This window comes from Phoxinus phoxinus (assembly GCF_949152265.1).
Source record: "Phoxinus phoxinus genome assembly, chromosome: 9".
NCBI classification, from domain to species: domain Eukaryota; kingdom Metazoa; phylum Chordata; class Actinopteri; order Cypriniformes; family Leuciscidae; genus Phoxinus; species Phoxinus phoxinus.
In genome coordinates this window covers 9,215,230-9,243,136 of record NC_136884.1, presented here as the reverse complement: position 1 = coordinate 9,243,136, position 27,907 = coordinate 9,215,230, and the positions used below count along the sequence as shown (strand labels likewise).

The 27,907-nt window shown below is 40.1% G+C and overlaps 1 protein-coding gene and 1 long non-coding RNA gene across 5 annotated transcripts in view; both read right to left on the bottom strand.

Annotated features, from left to right (window-relative positions):
* Nucleotides 1-1,362: 1,362 nt before the first annotated feature.
* The window catches only part of pdzrn4 (PDZ domain containing ring finger 4), a 56,211-nt gene continuing 29,666 nt past the window's right edge, over nt 1,363-27,907 (bottom strand). For 2 of the 3 annotated variants that reach the window (XM_079624049.1, XM_079624048.1), the window contains exons 2-8: nt 14,380-14,627; nt 13,372-13,474; nt 7,168-7,266; nt 5,699-5,761; nt 4,616-4,717; nt 4,090-4,182; nt 1,363-3,997 (exon numbers count right to left, since the gene is read on the bottom strand). In XM_079624049.1, the coding sequence (XP_079480175.1) occupies nt 2,399-3,997; nt 4,090-4,182; nt 4,616-4,717; nt 5,699-5,761; nt 7,168-7,266; nt 13,372-13,474; nt 14,380-14,576 (2,256 nt within the window). In that variant the 5' untranslated portion in view covers nt 14,577-14,627 and the 3' untranslated portion in view covers nt 1,363-2,398. The remainder of the gene's footprint in view (nt 3,998-4,089; nt 4,183-4,615; nt 4,718-5,698; nt 5,762-7,167; nt 7,267-13,371; nt 13,475-14,379; nt 14,628-27,907) is intronic. The other variant, XM_079624050.1, reaches the window with a different exon arrangement.
* LOC307004662 lies at nt 8,088-11,377 on the bottom strand. 2 transcript variants are annotated; one of them, XR_013799092.1, is made up of 5 exons: nt 10,062-11,377; nt 9,675-9,771; nt 9,325-9,453; nt 8,462-9,106; nt 8,088-8,384 (listed from the first exon to the last, which is right to left on the bottom strand). It is a non-coding gene; the product is annotated as an uncharacterized lncRNA (long non-coding RNA). The 2 variants fall into 2 exon arrangements; XR_013799093.1 differs by having other exon boundaries at nt 8,096-8,384; nt 9,034-9,106; nt 10,062-11,355.

The window sequence follows — 27,907 nt, the reverse complement described above, 5'->3', positions numbered from 1 at the left end:
CAGAATCTTTCAGTTTTGGCTGCACTATTATTTTAAAGTATAGATAAAGCTCTTCTGCTAGGTGAAGTGTGAACATCACAGAAACTGACAGCAGTGCTCTCCATCTTTGTAGTAAAGTAGAGAGAGAGAGACAGCGAGGAGAAAAAAAGGCACTTGCTTTGATATCCCTTCTCCCGTTTCACAAGTCTCCGCTCTGTCGGTCATAATGAGCATTTATGAATAAATAAATGTGAAAGAGAACCATAACGAGGTAAACGGCTGGCACACATACATAATACAGCATTCTTTCGCCATATTCAGTCTGAGAGAATATCTTTCCACATCAGGGCCATAACGCAATATGAGAGCAATTTCTGTTGCTGGTAATTAGGGATACGTCATAAACGTGAGAGTTCAGCTTATAGGGCGGAAGTTTGAAAACATCAAGATGGGAACAACATGGGAAGAATCTAATGACTAAACAACTAAAAATGGAGATGATTCATGATGAGAAGGTGGATCCACACACCTCATGCTGAAATATTCAAGAGCTGATAAAAGAGATTTATCAGTAACATAAAAGAGCATTATTAACTGCATCACACAGGTGGTTATGGATACATTCTTACAATTAGAATATTGTCAATTTTTACTCAAATTAAGGAGACTGACCCCAATAGTACAATTAGATGTGTTCAAAAGGGTCTCAATGTTATCTAGTGACTCAATGCAGCTACGATTTTTGGCACACGTTCATTAAATTTATGGTAGTGTTATCACTTTGAAACAGAGACAGACAGGTCTTTACATGCAGCACACATTCATACCAAAGATGAAAAACATTAGACTTCAAAAAGCCTCTAACCTCACTCACACACAAACCATCCTATAACAGCCTCAGGCAGCTTTCATCCATTCAGAACAACCAGCGTAAAAACAAGCTGCACACTTTACCAACCTAATATCAATTGATCCTTAATGTATTAATTTAGATTATTGGTTTTTAGAGCATTTGTTGTCACTACAAAACAAGTAGAAATATGTCTGGTTTAAATATCCTTAAAACAATACATATCATTGTTTTCATTTAAACATAAATGTAACATCGTTTTGTGAGGTTTATGCCAAAAAAAGACTGAACAATTTGCTAATTGTGTATAAGTAAACTTCATAATATCTTAAAAAAATGGTTGCTTTTGTTTAGATCATTTTAACAGCAAAAATACTAAGAACATTATCTTTTTTTGCAGTGCTGTGTTTGAAGGGCTGATGGCAAGATAACCATTTATATATTAATGCAATGAATTACATATATAATCAAACAGATCTGATTTTAATGCTACTGTCTGACAGGATGACAGTTTAACAATGACAGGTGTGGTATTTGGGTGAGATGGGAACCGGACAAATGCCAATTTTGTCTGACTCTAATGATATAATCACAGTTTATCTCAGAAATGCGGTTCTTGATCTCGAGCTTAATTAGGTCAAGCCGTCAATCAAGAAAAGTAATCAATCAAAGCCGAAAGTTACAAATATCTTTGTCTGCTGAACAAAACCAGAAAATCTGGAAACCATTATATGAGAAGAAAGGATAACAAAAATGTTTAACTTATATAACAATAATTTATTATCCTTTGTTACCCCATGTAGCACACCTAGAACACGTAGACCCGGCTACAAAGATGTATTACACATCAAAAAAAGACTAAAAACATGACAGCAAGATTATTCAGGGCGTCTCTTCACAAACCGTGGTAGAAAAATGAGCCTCTATACAAGGCACAATGAGAGTGGTAGAAACTCCATGTTTAGCGCTTGACTGAGATACAGACTGGGTCATTTGGCATTATAAAGATGGAATAAAATAATATAAATATAAATAATGTTCATACAGAGCAGTACAAAAATTGTACATATTGTATACAATACCATAAAAATGGTAACATCGTGCGGTATGTCAAACGACTCTTGTAAACCCATTAAGCGGCAATGAAGACCTTAACCCATGAAGATCTTGATAAGAACAGTTACAGGTATTTACATTTCAGATTTAAAAGATGTAATGGCAGCAAAAGCCGAAATTCAAGTACTGTATTTTATATCGCATGAAAACTTGCCATTTATAAAATACAAATGCATGAAAACACTACATTAAATGACAATGTAGTGTGTAAAATCCTATTAAAACCATTTTTATACATTCTAGTATGAAAACACAGCGAGGTCTGTAACGGTAGTGTCAACGTGTCAGTGTATCAAAAGAGTTTTTGAACATTCACATTTCTTGAAGTCTTGAGTTTAGTTGAAATGAGTTTTCACAAAACATGAAAAATATCTGCATCTTCACCTTTATAAAATGGCTACTTGGAATGAGGCAAGTACATAGGGTCGAGACCGCCTGTGGTCACGCTCTTCACTAAACTGTGGTGACTGAAAGGAAGGCGTTGTGAACTTTGGTGCCCTCAGGTGCTCGTGCTCCGTGGCTCATGAGCTCTTGAATGGTCATCCAATTGTCAAGGATCTTCTTGTTTCGTTTCTTCAGCATCTTCTTATGGCTGAGCTCCAGGATGCTGACTTCCCCACTTGCTGTCCCCATGGTCTCCCTGAGGCACTCAAGCCGGCTCCTCTGCATGAACTCCCTCCTGCGTCGCTGTTCTCTTGCGCGTGCTAACTGCTGCTTGCGTTCTTCTTTACTCCAGTAGCGCCCCATCTTTAGCTCGCTGACTGCGTCGTCATCTGTAGTCATCCCACCGCTGCGCTCCTCCCGGATTCGCAAGGCTCGTTCGCGTAGGATACGGTCTCGTGCGGGCCGACGTGCCACATACCTGGTTCCGTCTGCTCGCACTTTAACCTTCCATTCGATTCGGCCAGGTTGTGAGGGTCCAGGCCGTCCCCGGAGGCTGAGGAGGCTAAGCTGGCTCTGGGAGTATTCCAGAGAGGAAGAGGAATGTTGTTGTAGGAGCTGTAGGTAACTCTGGTAATGGCGTGTGCCGGGAGGCTGGGTTGTTGTGGTGTTGCTGTGATAGGGCGAGTGGTAGTGCCGAGCGGTTGCAACCCTATTACGGTTTCTTTCTTTCTCGTAGTGCTCGTCATCAGCAGGAAGCGCTGGGTCTGACTCCGAGGGGTTGCTGGGGCTTTGTTCCAAGCTGCTGGAGAAGACCTGGCTGGGTCCTTGTGAACCGGGACTGGTGATGGGGGTCTGTAAGGGTGGTGTGGAGCTGGTGTATGTATGGCCACGACTGTAAGAAGGGCTACTTTGGCTGGGTAAAGACAAGATGGGACTATTGTAGGGACTCTGCAGGTGTTGGGTACTCTGCAGGTTCCTCTGATTGGTCAGGTGGACTCGACGCTGTAGCGAATGGTCGGGTGATCCTTCTGTTCCCAGTGGAGTTGAGCGGGAACTTTCGGCTGTATTGTAGGCACTAGAGCTGTCTTTATCTCTGAGCTTCTCACTTTGAAGTCTCTCAGGATGCTCGTTAATATCTGCAAGCTTGCCACGGCGCAGTCGACTTTCCTTATCCGTTCGGGGCGAGTCGTGCTTGCTCCTGCGCAACTGGTGGGCTTGCATGATGCTCTGGCACTCAAGTTCAATGCTGCGCAGCTCTTCGTTGAGCATGTGCAGCTCCCGTGCCACTCCACTTCCACCCTGCTCCGTCAGGCTGCACTCGATAGTGCTACTTCTCCTGTAGACCAACCCGCATTCTCCACCATTACGGATCTGGCACTTTAGCTCCAGGAGTTGCTGGAAATGGTCACATTCCATCCCATTCTCGCTCAACCTGCCCTCCTGACCCTTCTCCTGCCTGGCTAAGCTAACGGTGTCCATAGGAACCAAATGCGAGCCTGCTTCCCACCTGTCTCGAAGTTGTTTTTGAGTCTGTGTTTGGGGATGAGAGAGAAATTCATATTCAGAACTCTCCTCAAAGCTGCATTTCACACCACTGTCCTTCTCCAGAATGGAAGAGGAACATGTTGCTGTATCTGTACTTGCGGAGGCTTCCTCGTGTCTTTTTGACTGGAAAACATGAACAAATACAACCCCTTAATGCCTGTCAGAACATAAAGACTTGGTGCTAAGGAACTTTTGGCAAGTATGGTCACACTTACCCACTTTGCTTCCTTTTTCTGTTCTTCTAAAATCTCCATCTTCAGCTCCTCTAGAAAATCATGATGGTCCTCATCGAGCCAGCTTCCATCCATCTAAGAGAGACAAATCCAACAGGGTTAACCAGTTCTGGACTAAACATTTGGCTAGTTACTATGACTCAGTTCGTGTCAGCTAGTAGATGCCATAGCTACACTATTTGGCTTTCTCCTTTGACAGCCATTCAAAAATAGGTGTGTGATTTTATTTTAGCAAGCGACATATAAATCAGAGATATCTCACTATACGTACTATTTTTCACTGTTTTATGCCTTTGACATCACAACTAGGTATACTGTAGTCACTATTGAAAGGTTTAACCATCAGCCAATCAAAATGTATTTTACTGATATAATTTCACATGGTTTTAGAGAACATGGCATTTATGGCTCAGGTGATTGGCTCAAAATAATAAATAAATAAAGGCACATAAATAAAACTGTGGTTTTAATGTGGGTTAAGATTAGCAACTATGTCCGCTAGTCTCACCTGTCCTTCAGGTCTGGTGACGAGTAACACTATGGATCTGGAATTTTCATTTGAAAGGAGAGCGACAGCCTCTTCCCTGTTCTGTACGTCATGACCATTTATCTGGAAGAAACACGGACACAGAGAGACAATTACAGACACACAAAGATAATGACAGAGTGTCAGGAATTTCACACCGGAAGCACACTTCATCAGTGACAGAAGTGGAGCAAAATTGCATTTCCTCATACACACCAAAACTAGGCCCCCCTCGTGAGATAACAACCTTCAGTCAATTATGCATTTACTGGGGGAGAGACTTTGAATCGATTACTAAGACTGTCGACTGGGCTGCAGGAGCCACAGCATTTATAAAAAGCGTTGTGGCGGTACACGCCCAGACACACAATTAAGCAGCCTCTGACAGGTGCCGTTCATCTTTTCTTCTATGGAGTAATGGCACTGTCAAAAGAAGATAATAGGGGTGGAGAGAGTGAGACAGACGTGCACTGAACCACTGTATTCATCTCCCTCAATGTTATATCCACAGATGCCTTGCGTCCTTTGTATCTCGTTCTTTCTTTATCTTCTTTTGCTCACAAATTCCCCAAACCTTTAACCCTACTGTCTCTGCTGAATGTCACACCAGCTTGGTCTACATTCTGCAAAGGGAGATCCAGATAAATGTAGCATGATTATCCAGTGGCTGACTTCGTGACACAGACAGACAGACAGACAGACAGACAGACAGACAGACAGACAGATAGACAGACAGACACACAGACACACAGACACACAGACACACAGACACACACACAGTGGGAAGTCTCAGACCACTAGTGAATATCCATTATGAATGATATTTTGATAATTATGATAATTTTTGATTATATTATATTATATTATATTATATTATATTATATATTACATTAAATAAGTAAAGAAAAATCCAATTGAAAAAAATTCAATTCAATATATTTCTAGCCTATTGGACCCACTGTATCTACCAAATAAATCATCAAAAACATCATCTGGATTCATAGGATGGTTGTAAGCGTGAATGAGCGTGTGTAAAGGTGTGTAACAAGATTAAATGTCTCCCACCTGTAAAATTCTGTCTCCCTCTCTGATGCGTCCATCCCTCGCAGCTATGCTGTTGAGTTCAACCTATCAACAGTACAATAAACACGGCATCAATATGTAAATTGTCATAATTCATCTCAACACACCAGCAATAATTCCATGACTTGTCACAAAAAGAATTCATTATTGTAACAGACTAATTTGCATATCTGTTCTATAATGAGAAAAATCTATTCCTTTCAGACTATTTACAAAAGAAGGCGACATAATGCCCCCATATAATATATAAGGATATAGTGAATACTGCACAGAATATATAAAGGATGTGGGGATATTTTTAATTTTCCCCTCAAAATAATACATATTTAGCATTTTTACAAAATTGCTGATTAAAACAACCATATTCTTTGTGCATTATAATAATTTACATAAGGAGGAGGCTGAAAACATCATTGCTGTACATTATACGCATAAATGCATTTTTAATGACTAATATTAGCATAACTTACTTCCACAGACATGTATTAATAGAACATTTCTGTAGGTTGTTTATAATACATTTTCTGGAGATGATACGAAAAAGGAGAAGCAGTTCCCTCCTGTTTGATGTCAGGTGCTCCACATTTACATATCTCTGAGCGAGAAATGGTGTAAGAACAGGCAATATCTGTACAACAAGTAGAATTCTCCCTGTTGAAATGCAGTCCCTGTTTTCAGCCTTTGTTTTCCTTTAGGTGTGTCAAGGTGAGAGTGAACAAAGTGCCATTTTACACTCCACAGGAGACAGGAGGGTGCCATTTCTTACTAATTAAAATCAGCAATTAAAACACTGAAAAAAAAGAAGAACTGTCTGTATGCAGAATAATTTTCCAAACTTGACTTGATCTCTTCATGCTTGACTCAGTCCTGGTAGACTTTCGTCTGCCATTTGAACTTTGGAAAACAGGAACATTTTCCATATTAAACACTTTTTAATTTCAGTGAAGGAATACAGTGATGTGGAACAATGAGAATGGATCAAACTCAGCTTTTATCTTTTAATTACTTTTCACAAAATTTAAATTGCTGTTAAAAAAGGGTTTGGTCCGATTAATTTGATTGCCTGCATCAAATTTGATGCTAAGTGCCACATCTTACAGGTGACTTCAACACAGATCGTCACATTAGCATAATAACATTTGTTCTAAAAGCAGTATTCGATTCATTTTCAGTAGATCTTTGTCTGTTAAATTGAGCTGGTGCATAAAATTCCACAAAATAGAGTCTGAAACTATAAAGTCACATTTTCTCCTTTGCAACACTTGTTTTGTCTGTGAAAGGAGATGATTAACCTTCAGAAAATGTTGAACTTCTACAACATTACCTTATTATATTGTCAATCTATGTCCAGTTTTACAACCCAGACACTAAACATTTAGGATACATAGGCTAAGTAAATTTAAACCCCCCGATTTGTGTGATTTTTTATAAAAAAATGAAAAAGTACCCACCTGACCAACAAAAATGGCTGTATCTTCTTCATCATCAGTACGATAACAGAGAGTCAGGCCCAGTTTTTCCTGGCTGTTCATTCGACAGAGCTCAACCTCCTGTAACAAACACACAAAACACACACACACGTTAAGCTTTCGTTATCTTTGTGGGGACTCTCCAAAGACATAATGCTTTTTATACAGTACAAACTCTATTTTCTATCCCCTAAACCTACCCCTCACAGAAACCTTTTTGCATTTTTACATTTTTAAATTAGCATCATTTAGTATGTTTATTAATCAACTTATTAATCAATTCCCCAAAGTGGGGATCATGACGTAGGTGATCTTAGGTTCTACTATTTATTTGGGGACATTTGGTCCTCACAATGTACGTTAAACAAGTACAAAGCTCAGACTGTTACCTTCATGCTGATATTCCAGGCAGATATTTTCTTATGAAAGCAACTAGAAAATAATGTATTTTAATTATCTAATGTTAACAAATGAAGCTAGTCTAACCTTTCCCACATGGAAAGAACCTATATAAACATATATGTTTTAATATAGGTTTTGATATAGGATTTTAATATATGTGACATATATAAAATTGGCCGTTTTCCTATATTATATGTACATATATGCACATATATGTACATATATGTATACATATATGTGCATATATATATGTACACATATATGCACATATATGTGTACATATATACGTGCATATATGTACCTATATGTGTACATATATATGTGCATATATGTACCTATATAGGTACATATATGCACGTATATGTGTGCATATATGCACATATAGGTGAACATATACGTGCATATATGCACACATATATACGTGCATATATGTACCTATATAGTACGTATATATGTGTGCATATATGCATGTATATGTTCACCTATATATGCACCTATACGTTTACCTATATATTAGTACAATTATTAATGTATATTATGTGCATATATGCACCTATGTTTACCTATATTAGTAAAATTATGAAAATCCATAGCTAATAGGCAACATAAATAAAAGCCCAAAATGTAGAAATTTACATTATTTATTTACTTAAAATAGTACAAGAATAAAAATAAGTTAAAAAAACAACAGAAAAAAAAAATGTATCTTGTTGATCTTCTCAGCTCCGTGAGCTTCGAATTGATAGATGTGCCCATCTGCCCTCGGCTGGCTGCCGGCCACTTCTTCAATGTAGCATCTAGAAAAGACAAAAATAATAAGACAGTATAATAATAATAATAATATAGTGCTTCATCAGGAACCCAACGTGCTTACAGTACAGCTGCGATTGGACACATATTTTGGATAAAGGGCTGATCATCATAAAAAATGCGTCATGTAAACACGTCAATTGGAAGATTCTGATTGGATTCTGCTAAATCTGAAAGAAACTCTGATTGAAAACATCACCCGCATTTTCCTGCTAGGTTTACTCGAAGAGCAATAGGATATGCATTAAAATCAAGCAAATCATTACCGGTATAGACAAAATAAGGCACAAACAAAGGACAGAGGGGATTAAGGGTAAAGGAGGAGTGAAAATGATTATTTATGAACACTTCAGATGACAACAATATGCCATGAGGTTATTTGCAACACTATATGTTCTACAAAATATAGGACTACACACCTTACAGCGCAATATCCCAGAAATGTGGCTTTAGAAGAGGAAAGGTAGGATCAAGAAGTGAGCAAGCGATGAATTAGTATTATAGGTGCCAAGCAGATACAGTAACAATAATGATGCCTAATAAACATTGATACAAGTAGGCTATTGTTAAAGTGGTGAAATTATAAAGTCTTAAAAGTTTTGTTTTCCCTTCTCAACGCATTATGCATTTACTCACCAAATAATGGCTGCCTTTTTAATTTGGTCAAGGGCGACCAGCTGCTCCCCATCCCCTCTGGTTGGCTTCCCACCTTAAAGTAATATTTCAAAATTATTATAAAAGGGGGTAAAATGAAGGTGGAGAAAGCAAGAGTTTTTTTTACATACATCACATTTTCTTGAGGTGCAAGGAAATACAAAAATGCCAAGCAAAAAAGTGATGGTATGCCGGCACACAAACATAATTTATTCCAGAGAATATGACTGACATGACAAGGACAGAAGAGATAAGGAACATGTTGTTTTGTACCGTTCAGGTTGCTTTTCAGCAAAGTCTCCAAATCAAGGTGCCCAGCAGCAGATTCCACACCATGGCAGAGGTGGCAAGGCTTTCCACGCTTCTGCCTGGCAACACCCCAGAGCCCTTTATAACTTCAATCTGAAAAATTATTTCACATCACAATATTAATTTATTGGCAACTTTTAGAAACTTTTTCATGTTTCATATTGATTCTTATGTTTAGCTTCCCAATAGTTAATAGGTTTTTATGTATAAATGCAGATTAATAATATGTATAAATGCAGATTAACGATAAAGATATGAAACAAATTAAAGGGATAGTTCACTTTGAAATTAAATGTTGGTATGTTTTAGCTTACCTCAAGGGCATCCAAGATGTAGGTGTCTTTGTTTCCGCAGTAGTTTCAATTTTGATATTTGTCTGTCAGTCATATAATGCAGGTCTATGGTCACCTCCTCAAAGAGCATACACAGAGAAGTAAGTTACAAATTAAACAATTCCCCGTCTTAAGTACACATCGATGGCCTAAGACACGAAACGAGCGGTTTGTGTGAGAAAACGAACAGTATTTATATCGTGTTTACCTCTTGTAACCGTCCAAGTGATCTGAGGGCGGGCGTCACACACCAGGAAGCGCGCGCGCCCTCAGATCATTTGGACGGTTACAAGAGGTAAACACGATATAAATACTGTTCGTTTTCTCACACAGACCGCTTTAATTAAAATTAGGAATAACGTTACTTACGATTGATGATAATGTCTTTCAGAAGGTTAGAAGGCGGCCTTTTCGCCATTCCACCAGCTTCTCAGTTTTTTTCAGTCCTTTTAGGGAAAATTCCGGACACAGTCGATTGCCAAAATACTATGGGACCCTGTATCGTCACCCTCAGTCCATTCAAGTACGTTAGGACATAACGGAACTCCAACGCTGATATCGCCATTTTTACTCCCAGCCGCTATCTTTCTTTCGGCGCGAAATAGCGCGCTGGGCCGCATGCGGATGACGTCATCAACTGCGCGACGCTGTAGCGGCCAATCGGTAGCAGCAGAGTGGAGAAATGCTTGCCAGTATAAATAAATAACGTTAGGGAAATAAGACGCAATTAAAGAAAAGCAATAGATATGGATCCAGTACGTTACAAAAGGTACCTCGTTGACTTGAAATTGGCAAAAAGGCTTGGTTGACAAAATAAAAAAACGACAAACCAATTTGTTATACATTTCCTTCTTTTCCACTATCTTCTTCTGTTGTTTATATGACGGTTGGCAAACCAACTAAAGGTGCATTTCCGCCACCTACTGGGTTGGAGTATGGAGCATTGGTACACTTAGGAAGAGAATTTTTTTTATATATATATTTATTTTCCACTATCTTAGAAAGAATTGACCTTGTAAATGTTTCAAAACGTGCGGACATCATAGCTTTCCATCTCCTCTCACTTAATTGCCATAATAAAATTTCATAACATGCCAACATGTGATACCAATTTCACGTTCGCTAAGTTACACAAGTTCTTGCATTTAAAAAAAAAAAGTTAGTTCTTAGTTATAGCCTTGATAAAAGAAAATGTCATATCTTGCCAAAGAGCTACAAAATGACCAGATCCTGCCATGAGCTATATAGGAGACATATCTTATGTACATATAGGGCTTATATGTGGATATAAAGAAGCAATACAGGAGACCTATATGGCCTGTATATGCACATATATGCACCTCAATTTTGCCTATATGTGGCATATACGCATATATGCAGCATATATATTATCATATATGTGCATATATGCTGTATATATGCAGCATATATGTGCATTTAAACTGCATATTTGTTTCATATATGTGCATATATGCAGCATATATGTGCATTTAAACTGCATATATGTTTCATATATGTGCATATATGCAGCATATATGTGCATTTAAACTGCATATATGTTTCATATATGTGCATATATGCAGCATATATGTGCATTTAAACTGCATATATGTTTCATATATGTGCATATATGCAGCATATATGTACATATAAACTGCATATAGGTTTCATATATGCGCATATATCCTCATATAGGTTTTTTCCATGTGGGTTTTATCAATAAAAGAGTCTGAATTAAAAAAGGTATATCATCAAATGATGTATCGGGTTCAACTCCAGCACTAATAGCATTGTTTTAGAGTAGTAAAGTCATCTTAAATGTTTGGCTTTGCATTAAAATGAAACAATGACCAGTTCCTTTGGCTACAAATGTGTCCTGCAAAAGGCCACCATGAAATATGATATAATCAAGCAGGCCGAGGGGGTTATATGTCAAGACTGAAGCCTGGTGCAAGTGACAGCGCTGCATTGGAGAGACATTCACCTGTCAAAGGAGTGCAGTTAGCCACAGCTCAACATACTGACACCGGTCTCAGGTCAGTCAAGCAAAACGGCTCATTTATCGGTCGACGCTCCTGACCGAGCACTAGCATCATACATCAAAAACTCCACCCTCCACATTAACCAGATTTACCACTCCATCAATATAGGGTTTTCCATTTTCTTCTACAGCACCGAACTGTCAAGTGTTCGTATTTGGCAAATAATTTCTAAAAATGCGATGCCAACATGCTCACGGCCACGTCTGTGGTGTGATATAAAAAGGCTAACTCTTTCTCATATTTCAGCTGAATCTGGGTTATGTCAGTCCGCACAATGGATGCAATTCATCACCAGAAGCTTTAATACGGCTTCATATTGATCCGCTCCATAAGCTCAGCGATACTTCATATTTTCTGCAAGTCTATTGTTCAGACCACATGCTCATCAAAGAGGATCAACCGACGTGCAGAGCAAAATAATCCACACAATCTGCCTTAACCTAGTGCGGTAAGCGATGGAACTGGAAAATCATAGTGATAATTTAACAAATCATAGTATTAATCTAGGATATGGTCCGTATTCAGGGAGCTAAAGTGGTTAGTTTCCTCTTGGGCTGATATGAAAAAATTTGCTTGTGATTGACAGAAGTTATCTTGCATGGAAGGGGTTCATCCAGACATTTATCACTGCTTATGCATACTTCACATAGCAACTTCACTGTACAATTTTGATTTTCCAAGAAGGAAATTGTCACAAATTCACATACAGAACATTTTTTTTATCATTGATACATTCCAAAATCTCACTCTTTTGAAGAAACATCTGGTGACAAGCTGTTTTGTACCTTCAAACGATCATAATAATATTAACGATTCATTAACACACATGCGTTTGTTTTCCAAAATGAGCAAGCGACCCAGTAGGAAAGAAAATTAATGTCACTAAAATAAAACTAATTACACCTCGGTGGAGTCTAATGCCCCTGTTTATTAGCCAAAGGGAAAATGGCATGGTTTGAAAGCTCTCCAGCTGTAACATGCTACTTTAACTCATTAATAGTGAAGGAATCTGCCTTTTTGAAACTCTTGTTTTTAAAGTTTCACAATTAAATGAACCCGATACATCATTTGATCATATACCTTTTTTAATTCAGACTCTTTTATTGATAAAAAGGTTAGACTAGCTTCATTTGTTAACATTAGATAATTAAAATACATTAGTTAACATGAACTAACTTGAACAATACATATATACAGCATGTATTAATTTGTTAATATCAACATTTACTAATACATTTTTAGATCAAAAGTTGTACCTGTCAACATTACTTAATTCAGTGTAAACTAACAAGAACATGATTTTATTTTTATTAACTACATTAAAAGTGTTACTGATGAAATAATAGTACCTCATTTTGGGATAAAATGAATAATTGTAAATTATGTGAAGCATGCAATATTGAATATGAATATTTGTCAAAAAAAGAAAAATTTGTATCAATTGATTGTATCAACATGCATTAATGTATAATGTAGTGCTGTATTTATTCATGCCATCAGAGTTTGTTGCATTTGTAAAGTCAGGTGTAAATGGCTTGGCTGACCATTTGTCATCAGGTCACCCGAGATGTGAGTCATGCCAACACCAGGTGTATATCACTATAAAAATAAAAATAAAGCATTTTTCTTTTACTTACCTCACACTCAAATTCAACTGCCCTGTCCACCTCTGCCTGAGTGCTGGCCACATATTCTGGACAATCATAAAATTCATGCTCCATAGTCTGAATGGAATGACAACTAGAGAAAGAGAGAACAAGAGAAATTAACTTTATACTAGGCCAATCTTTATTTCTGCAATTTTATTTGCAGAACTACAGACCGACCTGTTACACTTCTAAGATAACATAATTTGTTTGTAGTCAGGGGAAGCATGTAATTACAAACAATACTCATTAATAATCTGTTAACACATCATGCTGGGGTACAATTGCAAATGCACTGTTCCAAGATCCTAAGCAATCTGTGCAAAGCACACACACACACACACACACACACACAAATGAGCTGAATCTTTGATTTTGCTGAGTTGTAGCCAGACAAACAGATTAGCGGCATAAATAAACCCAAAGCAAAGCACATGCACAGAAGGAGCCAAATAATCAGATGTGGCCTATATCATCCCCAGACACAAGTCTTATTGGACAAACTCAAGCAGTTGAAAAGCTGTAAAAGGGCATTAAACACCAAGAGAAACCTCTGTGCCAGCATGTTTGATATTTTAGCACTCCATTAGGTTTTAATCACCCTGTATACTACTCATTACAGGAAATGGATAAGGGAAGCCACTACAATAATTACACATAGGCCCTGGCGCGACTTTTATGACAGCAGTGGGGGATATTTCGTGTGGGGGGGTGGGGGGGGGGGGGGGGGGTGGAGAGGGAGGGGGTTATGGCTGTGGCCTGGTGATGAAGAAATATTTGATAATAACATGTGCTGATGTTAGTATGCATAGTCATCTGGTTAAGGTAACTCGTTGAGGTAGCATTTGTCCATTTTTTTTAAATAAAAAAAGATAATTAATTATATTATGAATATATACATTATTTATATGTTATTTACATACTATAAATAGTACAATTAACTTTACAGGAAGAGGATTAGGTCTAAATGTAATTAACAGTGTTGGCAGCATACTGTACCTGTCCGACAGCAGGAATGGGCAGATGTCTGGCACAGGTGGGGTAGTGGGTCTCATCTTAGCCAGAGCCATGATGTGCTCAAAGGTGATGTCCGTCTGAGTACACACGTCCACCACACACACTTCCTGTAGGCTGTTCTGGTTCTGGCCGGAGGGTCCCCGCCTCAGCACCTGCACCACAATGGGTTCCTTCCGCATGGCCTCCACCGTTCCCTCATGCCCAGACTTGGAAAATTCACGTCCATTCACCTAAAGAGCAGAGAAAACCACAAATCGCAATAGATTTATTCACTATTCCAAACCATTTTTTAAATCATTATATTCGTTTTTTTATTTATAAATTAAAAATTTTTTTCAAGAGAGTTCCAGATTTTTAAATGAGCTTGCGTATATAGCTCTGATATATGGATTTCATAAGCGACCAAACAGTCATAGTGACATTTGACACGTTGCACCTGACACCTGTCAGAGCCGCCCCATCAGAATTCACTCACCCGCATCAGCAGGTTCACTGCCAGACCAATTAAATGAGCTTGTTATAAGCTTAAAATACTCAGCCTTTCAACCATTTATTTAAGACAGAATCATACCCAAGGGAACACACAAACTCCTTTACCTTTATGCTGTAGGTCTGCGATATAAATGACACGTCAATACCCTACAGGCCGCTGCTGAAAAATATTTTTGTGATTAGTCTTCCACGTGTGAACTTGCATTACTGGTCCACAAACCCAACAAAAATCAATGAAAAGTTAGAAATTAGTCGAAGTGTGTCAGAACGAGACCAGAAAGAGAAGAAATAAACCAGATAAACGATATATCAAATTGATTTAAACTTAGTGAACAGACAGGGAAAACAAACCTTTATTCAGTCCCCAAATAGCCTTATTTTGCAATGCAATACGATTTGAACTTACAGGTCAACTTCTTTCAGCTAATAAAAAAATAGGTCACATTGTCCACAGTGAGAGTGCAAGTGCACATGATTTATTTTAGACTGAGCAGTTTTCCTTAAGCTATGTGGTTCCTGTGAGGCAGAACAAGAAACTAGTCTAATTATACAGGCTTTCCTTTAAGATTCCTTATCCTCATTTCTCATTGCTCGTGTGTGCCAACAACAAAGAGTGGCCTTTAGACCTTTTTCATCTCTTCTTTTGTTTTAGGGGTGCGCATAGCATTTGGCACCTCGGGCTGTCAGGTAACAACTGCTGTTGAACGACCTCAACATTCGACATAACATGACAGGAACCTTTGCTCTCAGACATTCATCAAGTCACACTTATATCCAGCTCTGTTCCTTACGGGAAGACTGAAGAGCAGGTTGGATCTCACCAGATGGGCCAATTAATCCGGCGGTAACTAGAGAACAGTCCAACTGTGCAAACTCAACAGATGAGATCCTCAACTCTGAGAATGATACTTGTGTCTGGTTGAAGTTACATGTATTTAGGCACAACCAAAAGGTCTGGCGAAGAAAGAAAGGAAACCAAAACATTACACCAACAAAATACACCAAATGAGATACCAATACCATTTTAAACATAAACCAAACCGAAAATAAGCACGCCATGGTTGGTTTTCAAGGCTGGCTACTTCTTTTATTCACATAACAGTTACTTCCAAAGAAAGTGGTATAAAATCAGGCATAGTCAATGAATAGTCACCAGAGGAGAAACAGCCAATTGATTTCTATATCTTGTCTAAAAGATCAGCAGGTGAAGAAACTCTGAAGTTCATGTTGATGAACGCTGATTCACAGCGATCTGAATTTAAAGGTCATTAACGTCAATGAAACGTGGCCGTCGCACACCAACAAAGCTTCACCAACCCACCTCCACATTCCTCCTCAATATATGACTCTGAAAAGGTCAGGTGCCAACTGGGTTTGATAACAAGGTCTGCAGCTGGAATGTACCGCAGTCACCTCAGACCCGTCATATTGATTTCAGACTTATAATAGCAGCTCTGCCTCAAGAGGACCATGTAGTTCATCTGAATGCTGAAGTGGAGGACAGAATCACAGCTAACATCAGTGGTGGAGGGTAAAATGTGTGTGTGTATTGTCGGAGCTGTCATATTTGGGTCAGTTCTCGTCAGGTGACGCATATCTAGAGGGTTGTTTATTTTCTCCCAACTGAACGATTTTGCACAGGTGAGATAAGCACAAAGAAGTGATAAGACTGCATGTGTGTGTGTGTGTGTATGTGCGTGTGTATGTGTGTTTAACACATGTGGCATGTGAGATAAGAATTGGATGAGAACCTCTTGGCCATACAACCAAACAGTGGAAAATGCAGCAGCTACAGGCACATGCACACAAACAGCATTACGTCAACCCAAAATGTGCCAACGTTTGTTTGGAAAGCTGACTGTGGTAACAACGGATCTAAATAACAATAAAAGCCCAATGAAAAACGCTCGACTACAGTCTTTTATATGGCACATTTGTAAGGGAGTCACTCTAAGAGTTTCTTAACACCGTGAATCCAAAAGGAATCAAAGTATGGGAGCATAACATAGTGAAATCCCACCCGGGAAGTGTCAAGCAATCAGAAAAGATTCTTCAGGGTATTATGTGTGAGCGAAAACACAATATCTGACTCGACGCTCACATTCACAACCCCAAAAGCATCTTATCTTCGTATTGAGCACGTGGCGAAACACCCAGTCACCCATCTATTCACTGCAGGTGCTCAATGACAATGCCACAGGGAAGTCTAATTGAAAAAGAAAGACTTTCTCATTATTAGAACTTATCGTTTCTATCAAATATCCGAATTTAGCATATTGCTTTAGAGCTCAGACTCTCTCTTTCTCTACACAGCTGCAGGAGTCTATAAAACACCCGTCGACATCATCTCGCTTTAAACGGGGGAAAGAAACCACATAGACTCTGTCACAGTCTGTCATTATTCTAATTCATTTTCTACCTTAGATTTACTCAGAGACTGATAACTAACTCTCCATGTCGTTAACTATTCAGATATTCAAAAAGAGACTATTAACTATTTGCATATGCTATTTTCCATGTCGTCTCTGCACTGATTAATCAATGTGGCAAGAAATTAATGAGAGGCAATTAGTACCCTGACGAAATGCATGACTGAGTGAGAGATCAGTAGAGAAAAAGAGTGAAAAAAGTGCAAAGACTTTCTGCATAAGTGAAATTTGGTGCAAATTACTGTTGATGTGTGGCAACAAAAATGGAGTTTTGTCTCATTACAAGTTTAATCCAAGCATACTAAATAGATTGTAAACAAACAAGCAAATTGAGCATATCAGTCATTATAATAACTCGGGGTAATTAATTCAAATCAGACTCTACGGCTACGCCATATACCCACATTATGCACCATTATGAACTTGGTGTGAAAATGATTAATTTGACAAACCTTAACTCTTTCCCTGCCATTGATGGATTTTTTTTAATTATTTTTTTTTGTCATGTATGACAACGCTTGGCAAAATATTCCTGCAAACAATGTTTTCACATGTCGTATGGTAGGGGCGCTATTACGCATCTTCCGTTTCTTTTTTTAATGAAACTTTCCCACATTCAAGTGTTGATTAAAAAAATGCATGAAGCTTTTAGGGAAACCTGTTTGAAAACAACTGTTTTTGCAATTCCTTTGGTGATGCTATTACAACCTAACACCACTACAAACTTAACCGTTAATTATTCTAAACCTAATTATACCATATATGAATAAGATGCAACTTCTAGAACGCCGTAAGCACCTGCAAGCACTGACCCTCCCCCACTTTGTCATTTTTCAACATACATCACATATGCACAGAATTCCCACAACAGTATCTGTGATTACACAGTATCACCATAGAGATTCAACCATCTCTGCTGCCATTGCTTATGCATGTGCTTTTGTGTTAAATTAAAATTCCTCTTTAGGGACAAAGAATTACTCCTCGAAGAGGTTTTCGGCAGCAATATGCCACTGACTTGTTCTGTGGGAATCAGGCGGTGGGAGTTTGACTACACAACACAACGCTGACAGAGTTCCCCCTGCAGGGAAATGTCTACCTTTCGCAACATAATTAAATTCTCCATTAGCACCAACCTTGGGTTGATCCTCCAAGCTAAAGAAATGCATCTCATTCTTCTCTATTTTCAGGTACAAAAATAAATAATGCATTTGAAATAACAGGCACATATATCACAGAGAGCTGTGTGTATGTGTAACTAATGAGTCCTTCAGCAGGACCCAGCCATGGATGACATGGGTTATGACAAACTGTGTCAACAAACTGCTTATTTAGCCCCAGTACATCAATACAATAACCTGATGCAAGCACTCTCCATAAGCACGATCATACTGCATGCTGTCATGGACTACATCACGTGTACTGAATCTAGATGTAGGGAATTGTTTTTTCATTACTTGTCTACAGGAATGGGAATAAATGAAATGTTCTCAGAGTGAGAACAGATTTTTGACAGGGTTGTGTCTTTTTGTCCACATGTTGCCTGTCCAATTTCCAGGCCTTAAACCAAAGTGCCGCAACATGTCCGGGCTTGCTCTTCCATGGTCACTTATATATTTAACTAGGGTTTCTTTGGCACTTGAAATTGGTTTCCCAAACTCTCCCCTGATCTGCCATTGGCCAGAAAAAACAGATGTTTCTATACTGAGCTGGTCGGGATGTTCGAAAAAATGTAAGCAATTACTGAATTCAGAAGCACATGCTACTCTTTTTACCATCTTTCTATGGCAAAAAATAGGTATGTGGTTCCAAATTCAGCAAATGTTTTGTTAGGAGAAAGTATTTTAACACTGAAAAAATACACACTTTAGCTTTAAATACCAGCCTTCAAAATCACTGGTCCTTATTGAAAAATAAATGTAAAAAATGGACCAAGGCCTGAATTTAGCTATTGGTTTTGCTGTGCAGTCGAGTTCACTTCAAGGTTCACCAATAAATGTCAGGGCGAAAATGCTGTGGAACAAGCCAACATTAATCATAACCACCACGAAAATAACACAAGGCTATGCAATACAACAATACAAGTAAGAGTGACCTAAGGTTCAGGGGTAAACTTGTCTTTTTTTTTTTTTTTGTACATGCTGACTCTCAATTGACCTAATGCTGAAAAATTTGATTGTTCCTGAAAGGCAATGAACCTGGTGTCTTGGCCTTAAAATGTTTGAGAAATCAGTCAAGCGAGCCTAGGAGAGTTATGGGTACTGCAGGCAGGCTGAGAGAGAGCAAGAGAGACCGATATGAGGGTGATTTGTGGTTTCTGTGGGTATGCTTCATTATTCTATCTGATTTCGCTGGCAGGAGTGTCCCACCATGCCTTACTAATGACTTTAATGAAGGACTCTGCTCTTGAGAGATACCAGCTCTGTTCCAAATACTATGAGCTACTTCACTACAGCATTCTAACAAAGGCATGGGACCTCATAAGTGACAGATTTGGAACGCTCTGGGCAACTCGATATGTCAAACAAATGAACGAACATTTGATTTCAGAAGAGTTTCATGTCAGCTTGTTGCTGGATAAAATAATTGGTTTGTAATTACTAAAAAACTATTTTTTAATTAATTTCAGTATTGAAATTAATTTTGGACCTTCCTCATAGCTTCATCAACAATCTTGATTTTCATCACAATGCAATGCATTCTGTGGTTGCCTTCAAGGATGATCACACTATACTTTTCATTCCATTAACTTCCATTCATACGCATACGAATGCAGGAGACAGGAAACAGTTCGAGCGAATAAGATTTGCATTTCGCTGCGTTTCAAAGTTCAAGTTTGGTGAACTCTGACCTGCAAATTTGTATCATGCGGAGATGTGTGACCATCAGAAGATTATTACGGCACAGTTTGACCTTTTGAATTAATTAAAAGAACGCAAACTTTAAATCTGCAGGATTGCAGTGTTGCAGTAAAGTGGAGTAGATTGCATACATTTACATTTTTGATGTTGAATCAACATTGATTGTTTGAATTGTGTTTTTAAAAAAATACTCAAAGTCTAGTGTTACTGCGGCTTTACAATTTGGATCTTAATACTAATACAACTACCAATAATAAAATAAAAATAATAAATAACATATAAATGTTTCATACATAAAAAGCAGCACAAAGTGCTTCACATGGTAGAGTATAAACCATTTAAGAACATAAATAAATAAATAAAATCTTTAAAAGGATGGGGAACTGAGAAATTATTATTATTAAACTACTTTGAAAACATTTTTAAAGAAATGAATAGACAGAAGATGAAGGCTTTTAAAATTAAAACTTTTTTCTCAGCTCCTAACACAAGGAAAAAGTTGGATAATGTCCTCTTATGGGGCTTTTCCACTATCAGCTTGCTATGACGACCAGGTACTATTGTGGAGGTACTATTTGCAATGGAAAACGGAGCGAAAAGCGAGCCGAGCCAAGACGAGGCGAGTCGAGCTGGTACTGGTAATGGAAAAGCGCCATTAGTGAAAACTGTAGTACTAGTGTTCTAGTAGAGACAAACCGTCTAAATAGTGCCTTGTCTTCCACAGTGAACTTCATGTGTCTCCCTCTCAGACTGACTCTAATAGATGTGGTGCGTCCAGTGCCAGAGGCTTATTGTCTGTTACTTCCTCCCACACACATTAGACACAGATTAACCTTACATCTGCCATCATTACAGGCAGGAACACCACAAACAATAGCCATTTGAATAGATAAACACACACACACACACACACACACACACACACACACACACACACACACACACACACACACACACACACACACACACACACACACACACTATGTTCCAGGGAATATTTCTAAATTAAATCAAGGGAGGGATACAGTAACTGCTTTCTAATCTGATGTGAGTGAGTTCAAGAGGAGGTCAGAGTCTTCACCGCAGCAAGTATTCAACAATGCATAAATTTCTGAATTCTTAAGTTAATATACTAAATAACCTGAGTGTGGCCTAGCACATCAATATGACAGAAAGGCGTCTGTCGCTGGATTTTTCGCCTATAAAAGCACAACATTTGTTGTTACACACTTCCGTGCCATCTCTTAACGAAAGCATACTAATCAAAGTCCCTCCATCCACATGATTACGTGTGAATCTTTTGTCCTGCATCCCACGTTTGTGGATCCAAAGCCTGATGAATGCGCCTGGCAGTTGCGCGGCGGTTGGCACGGGTCTTCATGCTCTGCGTGGAGTTAATGCACCACTACAGGTGTGGCACATTTGCACCACACGGCCAAAACCGGCATCTGCTCCCCATCAAATCTGAAGCCCAATATAAAAAGATGAATCCAATAACCAGATATTTTAATGTGAAAACCTGCACCTTCTGAGTAAAACCATGACACAATGTGCGAGTAGTTTAATGTGTGAACGACAGATTTAAATCAAAATATGTCAAACTTTTAATGAGCTGCCAGCCGTGAGATTTTTTTCTCTCTTCCTTACTATGCGTGTAATTCTCGGATCGTCATGCCAATTAGCATTGTTTCTCAAGTGTGGAGTCGGATTTGGCTCTCAAGGGAAGAATGGGAAAAAATAATGCACGCCTTCACACCTGAACAGTCTTAAAGAGCACATCAGATGTGTGTGAATGGACATCCAAACACGCACGCTTGCTTGAAGATTGTCTTTGACGCACACAGCCACATAATGCACAACACACTGAGATGTTTTGCAGCGCAATTTAGCTCTATTCAGCCTGTCGACAGTCAGTCAGCTCCTGCTTTCACAGTTGCTCAACGGATGACTTGGAGTATGAATTGGACATAATTGGCTAATCAGAATATGGAAGAATTTGAATGAGCAGATAAAAAGACTAAATATTTTTCTTAGGATAATGCAAGGATAAGGGTGACACATTTGATTCCATTCATTATTTATCAATGTAGACTTATTCAATTATTATATTATATTATATTATATTATATTATATCATATTATATGTTGAACAGTCACACTTTTGACTCTGATTATTTCTAATGTAGATTTATTTAGTCAATTTATTAGATTTATTCTAAATAAATACAGCAAAAAAGTGTATTTGAAATAAATAAATGTTTGACTCCATTCAATATGTATCAATGTATAATATAATATAATATAATAACAAATACATAGCTTTTTAAACATTTATGGAGTTTAAAAAAAATATTCTCATTTAAGACAGTTTAAAACCAACATACTTGCTTGAATAAACAATAATAATTCAATAAGCTTATAACCCTAAAATCCTTAATATATAGCCCCTGTGACAACTAGACCCGATCTCTTCTATATGCTTTAATAGGCCAATGCTGCATATGAAAGCACATAATAGGACATCAAAATGCAAATTTCCAAGAAAGGATCTGCTCTAAGACTTGAACCCTACTGATGTTACAGAGCGCAGATCTGGTTACTGAGCGGAGACACCACGGTTTGCCCCACAGATGGGCCGCTTGATACTTAATACGCAAACGGGCGGCGCAAGAGACCTCCGAGAGCTGCTAATGACTTTTCAAGCACACTAGAAACCCAACTCAAGTTTGATAGTGTCACAGTATTGAATGAACATTCAGAACCTGTCCAAGACGTGCAAGTCTGGACTCATTGACCAAAAAGACCCGAGTGACAAGCGATGACAAGGGGAATCAAGGACACACGAGATCTCACTGCAATTCGTACGCATTTTACGAGGTGGCTAATTTGTACGAATTAATACGACCTCACCCGTACAAATTTGTACGAATTATGTTAAAGCGTACATATTTTACGAGTTGCCCGATTCGTATGAATTCGTACGAATGACCTACCCCTGACCCCGCCCCTAAACCTACCCATCACTGGGATTTAGACAAATCGTACGGATAAGCCACCTTTTACTCATTCGTACGAATTTGTGCAAATTAGTCGTGAGATAGTGTTGGACACACTGTACACAATTACATACCAGTCCAACACATTAGAACCAAACACAGATATTAATGATTGGGTGGGACTTTTAGAAAATAAACAAACACATTTTTCATTCACTTGTTGTCATACACATACTGTACACACAGCTCTTGTCATTTTTGATATGTAGCCTATCTGATGGTCTTGAACATTTCCACTTCAATGTCATTTCCACCACAAATTTTGCATCGTCTCTGATAACATGGAAATGCAATCAAACATTGAGATTGCCATAATTTAGGTTAGTAAATGCTGTAGAAGTAGGCTATTGTTCATGGTTAGTTCATGTTAATAATGTAAACAAATGAAACCTTATCGTAAAGTGTTCCCAGTTACATTTCAAGTTTTACTGTGGAAAAGGGTGAAATCTCAACCTCTCAGACATACAAGTTTGTAGTTAAAGAAACCCCTGACTACAAGTTCAACACTTGCACTCATAAGGAATGTTTGACTGATATCAGCTTATCATTGTTGTTGAATAAAGGATGTCATGGTGTGCTTGTGTCAGACTCAGAGGAAATGACCCGGGCCAGTTTGTGTCTCACACTGACAGACTGTTACTCACACAGGGGGCCGGGGCCAGCCAAGAGGAACAGACAGGAGCAGTGACCTCCGTGTGTGTGTGTGTGTGTGTGTGTGTGTGTGTGTGTGTGTGTGTGTGTGTGACTGATGAAAGGTGAAATGTGTCCAATCCTGTATTCTACTGCCAGATGTAAGACAGCAAGTCTGCAATGACACAAGGTCTCTCTCCATTCTTAATCTTCATATAACAGTCCATACAAGTGTACTAACAGTGTGAAGTTGACTCTGATAAACATTGCAATTTCAGTATCGCCTAATTCCTCAGCCTTCTTCTCATAGAAAATGTCTCACCTTTGGAAGAACAAAAGAAGAGGCAGAAAGTGAGTTGGGGGAGGGGTATCATCCCTCATTTCACGTGCCGTACAGAAACAAAACGCCCCTGAGATCCATTTCTGTGCTTTAACCTTGCACACGCAGATGCTTCATTAGCCTATTTGATCCTTACCAAGTAACTGTGATACTGGGCTGAGCTGCAGTGCTCACAGATTGTTTTAATATTGCAGATACATCACACACAACCCATAAATTAACTGCATTTGACTGAAGAGCTCTTGAACTGTAATTCTCCACGATATACACTGGCAGCTGCACAACCACCATATATTCCTCGGCCAGATGGGATATTAAGAATAGTCATCTAGAAATACCTGCTAATTGTATGTTAATTGCAAATGGATCAATCCACAATCCTCCAGTGCACTATAAACCTGCAATATAGACCCAATCAATGTAGAACAAATCAACGCAAAACAACCTAATTTAAAGTCAATGTGTATTGACATTTGAAACCCGTCTTAGCTAGATGCATTTAAGATTGAAATATAATATTAAGCATGGAAACACATTTTTGGTTGGTTTTATCCATAGGAAATCAATTGTTATCTACCTTGTCTGAATAGCTTGATAATGTGGCACTAAAAGCAAAAATATACAAGTGAATCAAAGCATCGCAACATTATAATGTACAGTGTGGAAAAAAAGAAAATTGTGTTAAAAAGTTTTTTTTAAATATCTAGAGCCATCACACTAGTTCTAGTTATTAAGTCAAGTGAACAGCGATACATGTAGATTTAATGCCCTGTGTTTCATTAATGTAGCACCCATGTGTGACGGAGGTGTAATTAGACCCTTTTGACTTGGCAAGTGGGCCGACTCAAAGAGGACTACATGATGAAGTAAAGACAAAACTCCATAACTTCTTATAATTACCAATCAGCTCTGAAGCCCAGCACTAATTACACACCAGTGTGTCTAGGGCAGACAAGCAGGTCATCTCCTCTGCGGTTCCAGACGAAGAACTTTTATTATCTCTTCTGCTGAAATTAGACTATGATTGTCTTAAGATTGAAAGAGAGGCCAGGATCAGTTTAAGGATATAAAACGACAAGTTTGGGACAAAGGAATATGTTGTTCACATATTTTTATGCAGCATCATCATTTTGTTTGTTTGGACTTCATAGTTTTAAAACGGAGTTAGCAAATGAGTCTGTCTGTTCTGAAAGGGAAAAACGATGCTACAGTAAACGCAAATAATAAAATACTCCAAAATGCAACCAAACAGTGCATGAAGGAAAAATAGTTGAGAGTTAAACCCTATGCAATAAATATCCTCCAGAATGTCTGGCTGATGCAAGGTAGATTTTAGCATAGCAAGCGCGGCCACAGGTGGTGTATATATAAAAATTGAGAGCAGAAAGAGGGGCAGATAGTAAAGACTTTCAATCAGAGAGTCTGGCTGGTCGAGTGGATTTGCTATACGTATGTAAAGGTCAAGCCTGCACTTTTTAAAATGAAATAACACAAAAAAGAAAAGGTCATCTCATAATTTCACTTGAGACAGTCATAAAGGAAGCAGATCAGACAAAAGTGTAAAATCTCTTGAAACTCAATCCACTGAGCGGTAGAGACAGTAACAGCAATAACAATAACTCTGTTGGGACTTCTTTTTACAGGCAATGCTATACACAATTCTTAGAAATGAGTACAACCTTCCACCAATATTAAAATTGTGGCCGATACCAATAAGCCGATACGTTTTAGTTAATGTCGATAACCGATAAATAGACAATATTAACATTCTATGCTATCTATACTGAGTAAATTCATAAGGTAGCTGTCACGGGTATGGTGCGGATGAAGACAGGCAGAGGCCCAAAGTTCCAATTCAAACATTTACTATAATAAAACTTAAACAAAAACTGGTACAGGCAGATGGGTAACACTCAATACAACGTAACAAATAAACAAACATTGACCGACAACTGAAGGGAGAAAGACAGGAACTTAAATACAGAGGATGACGAGGGTACAACAGGTGATGACAATGAAGGGTGATTAACTGATTAACTAAACAGGTGACGAAAATGAACTAATGAAAATGACGACAGAGATGATGAAAACACTGAAGATGGAAAACAAACTAAAAGTCCATGATAAACAACAGAAAACACATTAACAATGTGACAGAACCCCCCCCTCCCCCCAGGCGCGTCCTCGCGCCGTAAAACATCCGAAGGGGTGGGAGGGTGGGCGCCCTGGAGGCTGATGAACAGGTGGCCGATCTGGAGCAGGAAGCCTCCAGGGCGGAGCAGGACGTGCAGGTGGCCAGGGCGGAGCAGGATGAGGGCGTGGCCATGGCGGAGCAGACGGACCCTCAGGCGTCCCTGGCGGTGAGGACCCTTCGGGCGGCCATGGCGGTGAGGACCCTTCGGGCGGCCATGGCGGTGAGGACCCTTCGGGCGGCCATGGCGGTGAGGACCCTTCGGGCGGCCATGGCGGTGAAGACCCTTCGGGCGGCCATGGCGGTGAGGACCCTTCGGGCGGCCATGGCGGTGAAGACCCTTCGGGCGGCCATGGCGGTGAGGACCCTTCGGGCGGCCATGGCGGTGAGGACCCTTCGGGCGGCCATGGCGGTGAGGACCCTTCGGGCGGCCATGGCGGTGAAGACCCTTCGGGCGGCCATGGCGGTGAGGACCCTTCGGGCGGCCATGGCGGTGAAGACCCTTCGGGCGGCCATGGCGGTGAGGACCCTTCGGGCGGCCATGGCGGTGAGGACCCTTCGGGCGGCCATGGCGGTGAGGACCCTTCGGGCGGCCATGGCGGTGAAGACCCTTCGGGCGGCCATGGCGGTGAGGACCCTTCGGGCGGCCATGGCGGTGAGGACCCTTCGGGCGGCCATGGCGACCGTGTCGGAAGGGCCTCCACGATCCCCTCAGAGGACTTATTGCCCCCCCCCAAAATTTTCTTGGGGAGGTCAGCACTGGACTGGACCAGCGGCGAAGAGGGCTCTGAGCTGACCGGGGCCAGCGGCGAAGGCGGTCCTGGGCTGGACGGGACCAGCGGCGAAGACACTGGGCTGGACGGGACCAGCGGCGAAGGCTCTGGGCTGGACGGGACCAGCGGCGAAGGCTCTGGGCTGGACGGGACCAGCGGCGAAGGCTCTGGGCTGGACGGGACCAGCGGCGAAGGCTCTGGGCTGGACGGGACCAGCGGTGCAGGAAGCTCTGGGCTGGACGGGACCAGCGGTGCAGGAAGCTCTGGGCTGGACGGGACCAGCGGTGCAGGAAGCTCTGGGCTGGACGGGACCAGCGGTGCAGGAAGCTCTGGGCTGGACGGGACCAGCGGTGCAGGAAGCTCTGGACTGGACGGGACCAGCGGTGCAGGAAGCTCTGGGCTGGACGGGACCAGCGGTGCAGGAAGCTCTGGGCTGGACGGGACCAGCGGTACAGGAAGCTCTGGACTGGACGGAACCAGCGGTGCAGGAAGCTCTGGGCTGGACGGGACCAGCGGTGCAGGAAGCTCTGGGCTGGACGGGACCAGCGGTGCAGGAAGCTCGGGGCTGGACGGGACCAGCGGTGCAGGAAGCTCGGTGCTGGGCAGCGATAAGGGCTCTGTGCTGGGCAGCGATGAGGGCTCTGTGCTGGGCAGCGATGAGGGCTCTGTGCTGGGCAGCGATGAGGGCTCTGTGCTGGGCAGCGATGAGGGCTCTGTGCTGGGCAGCGATGAGGGCTC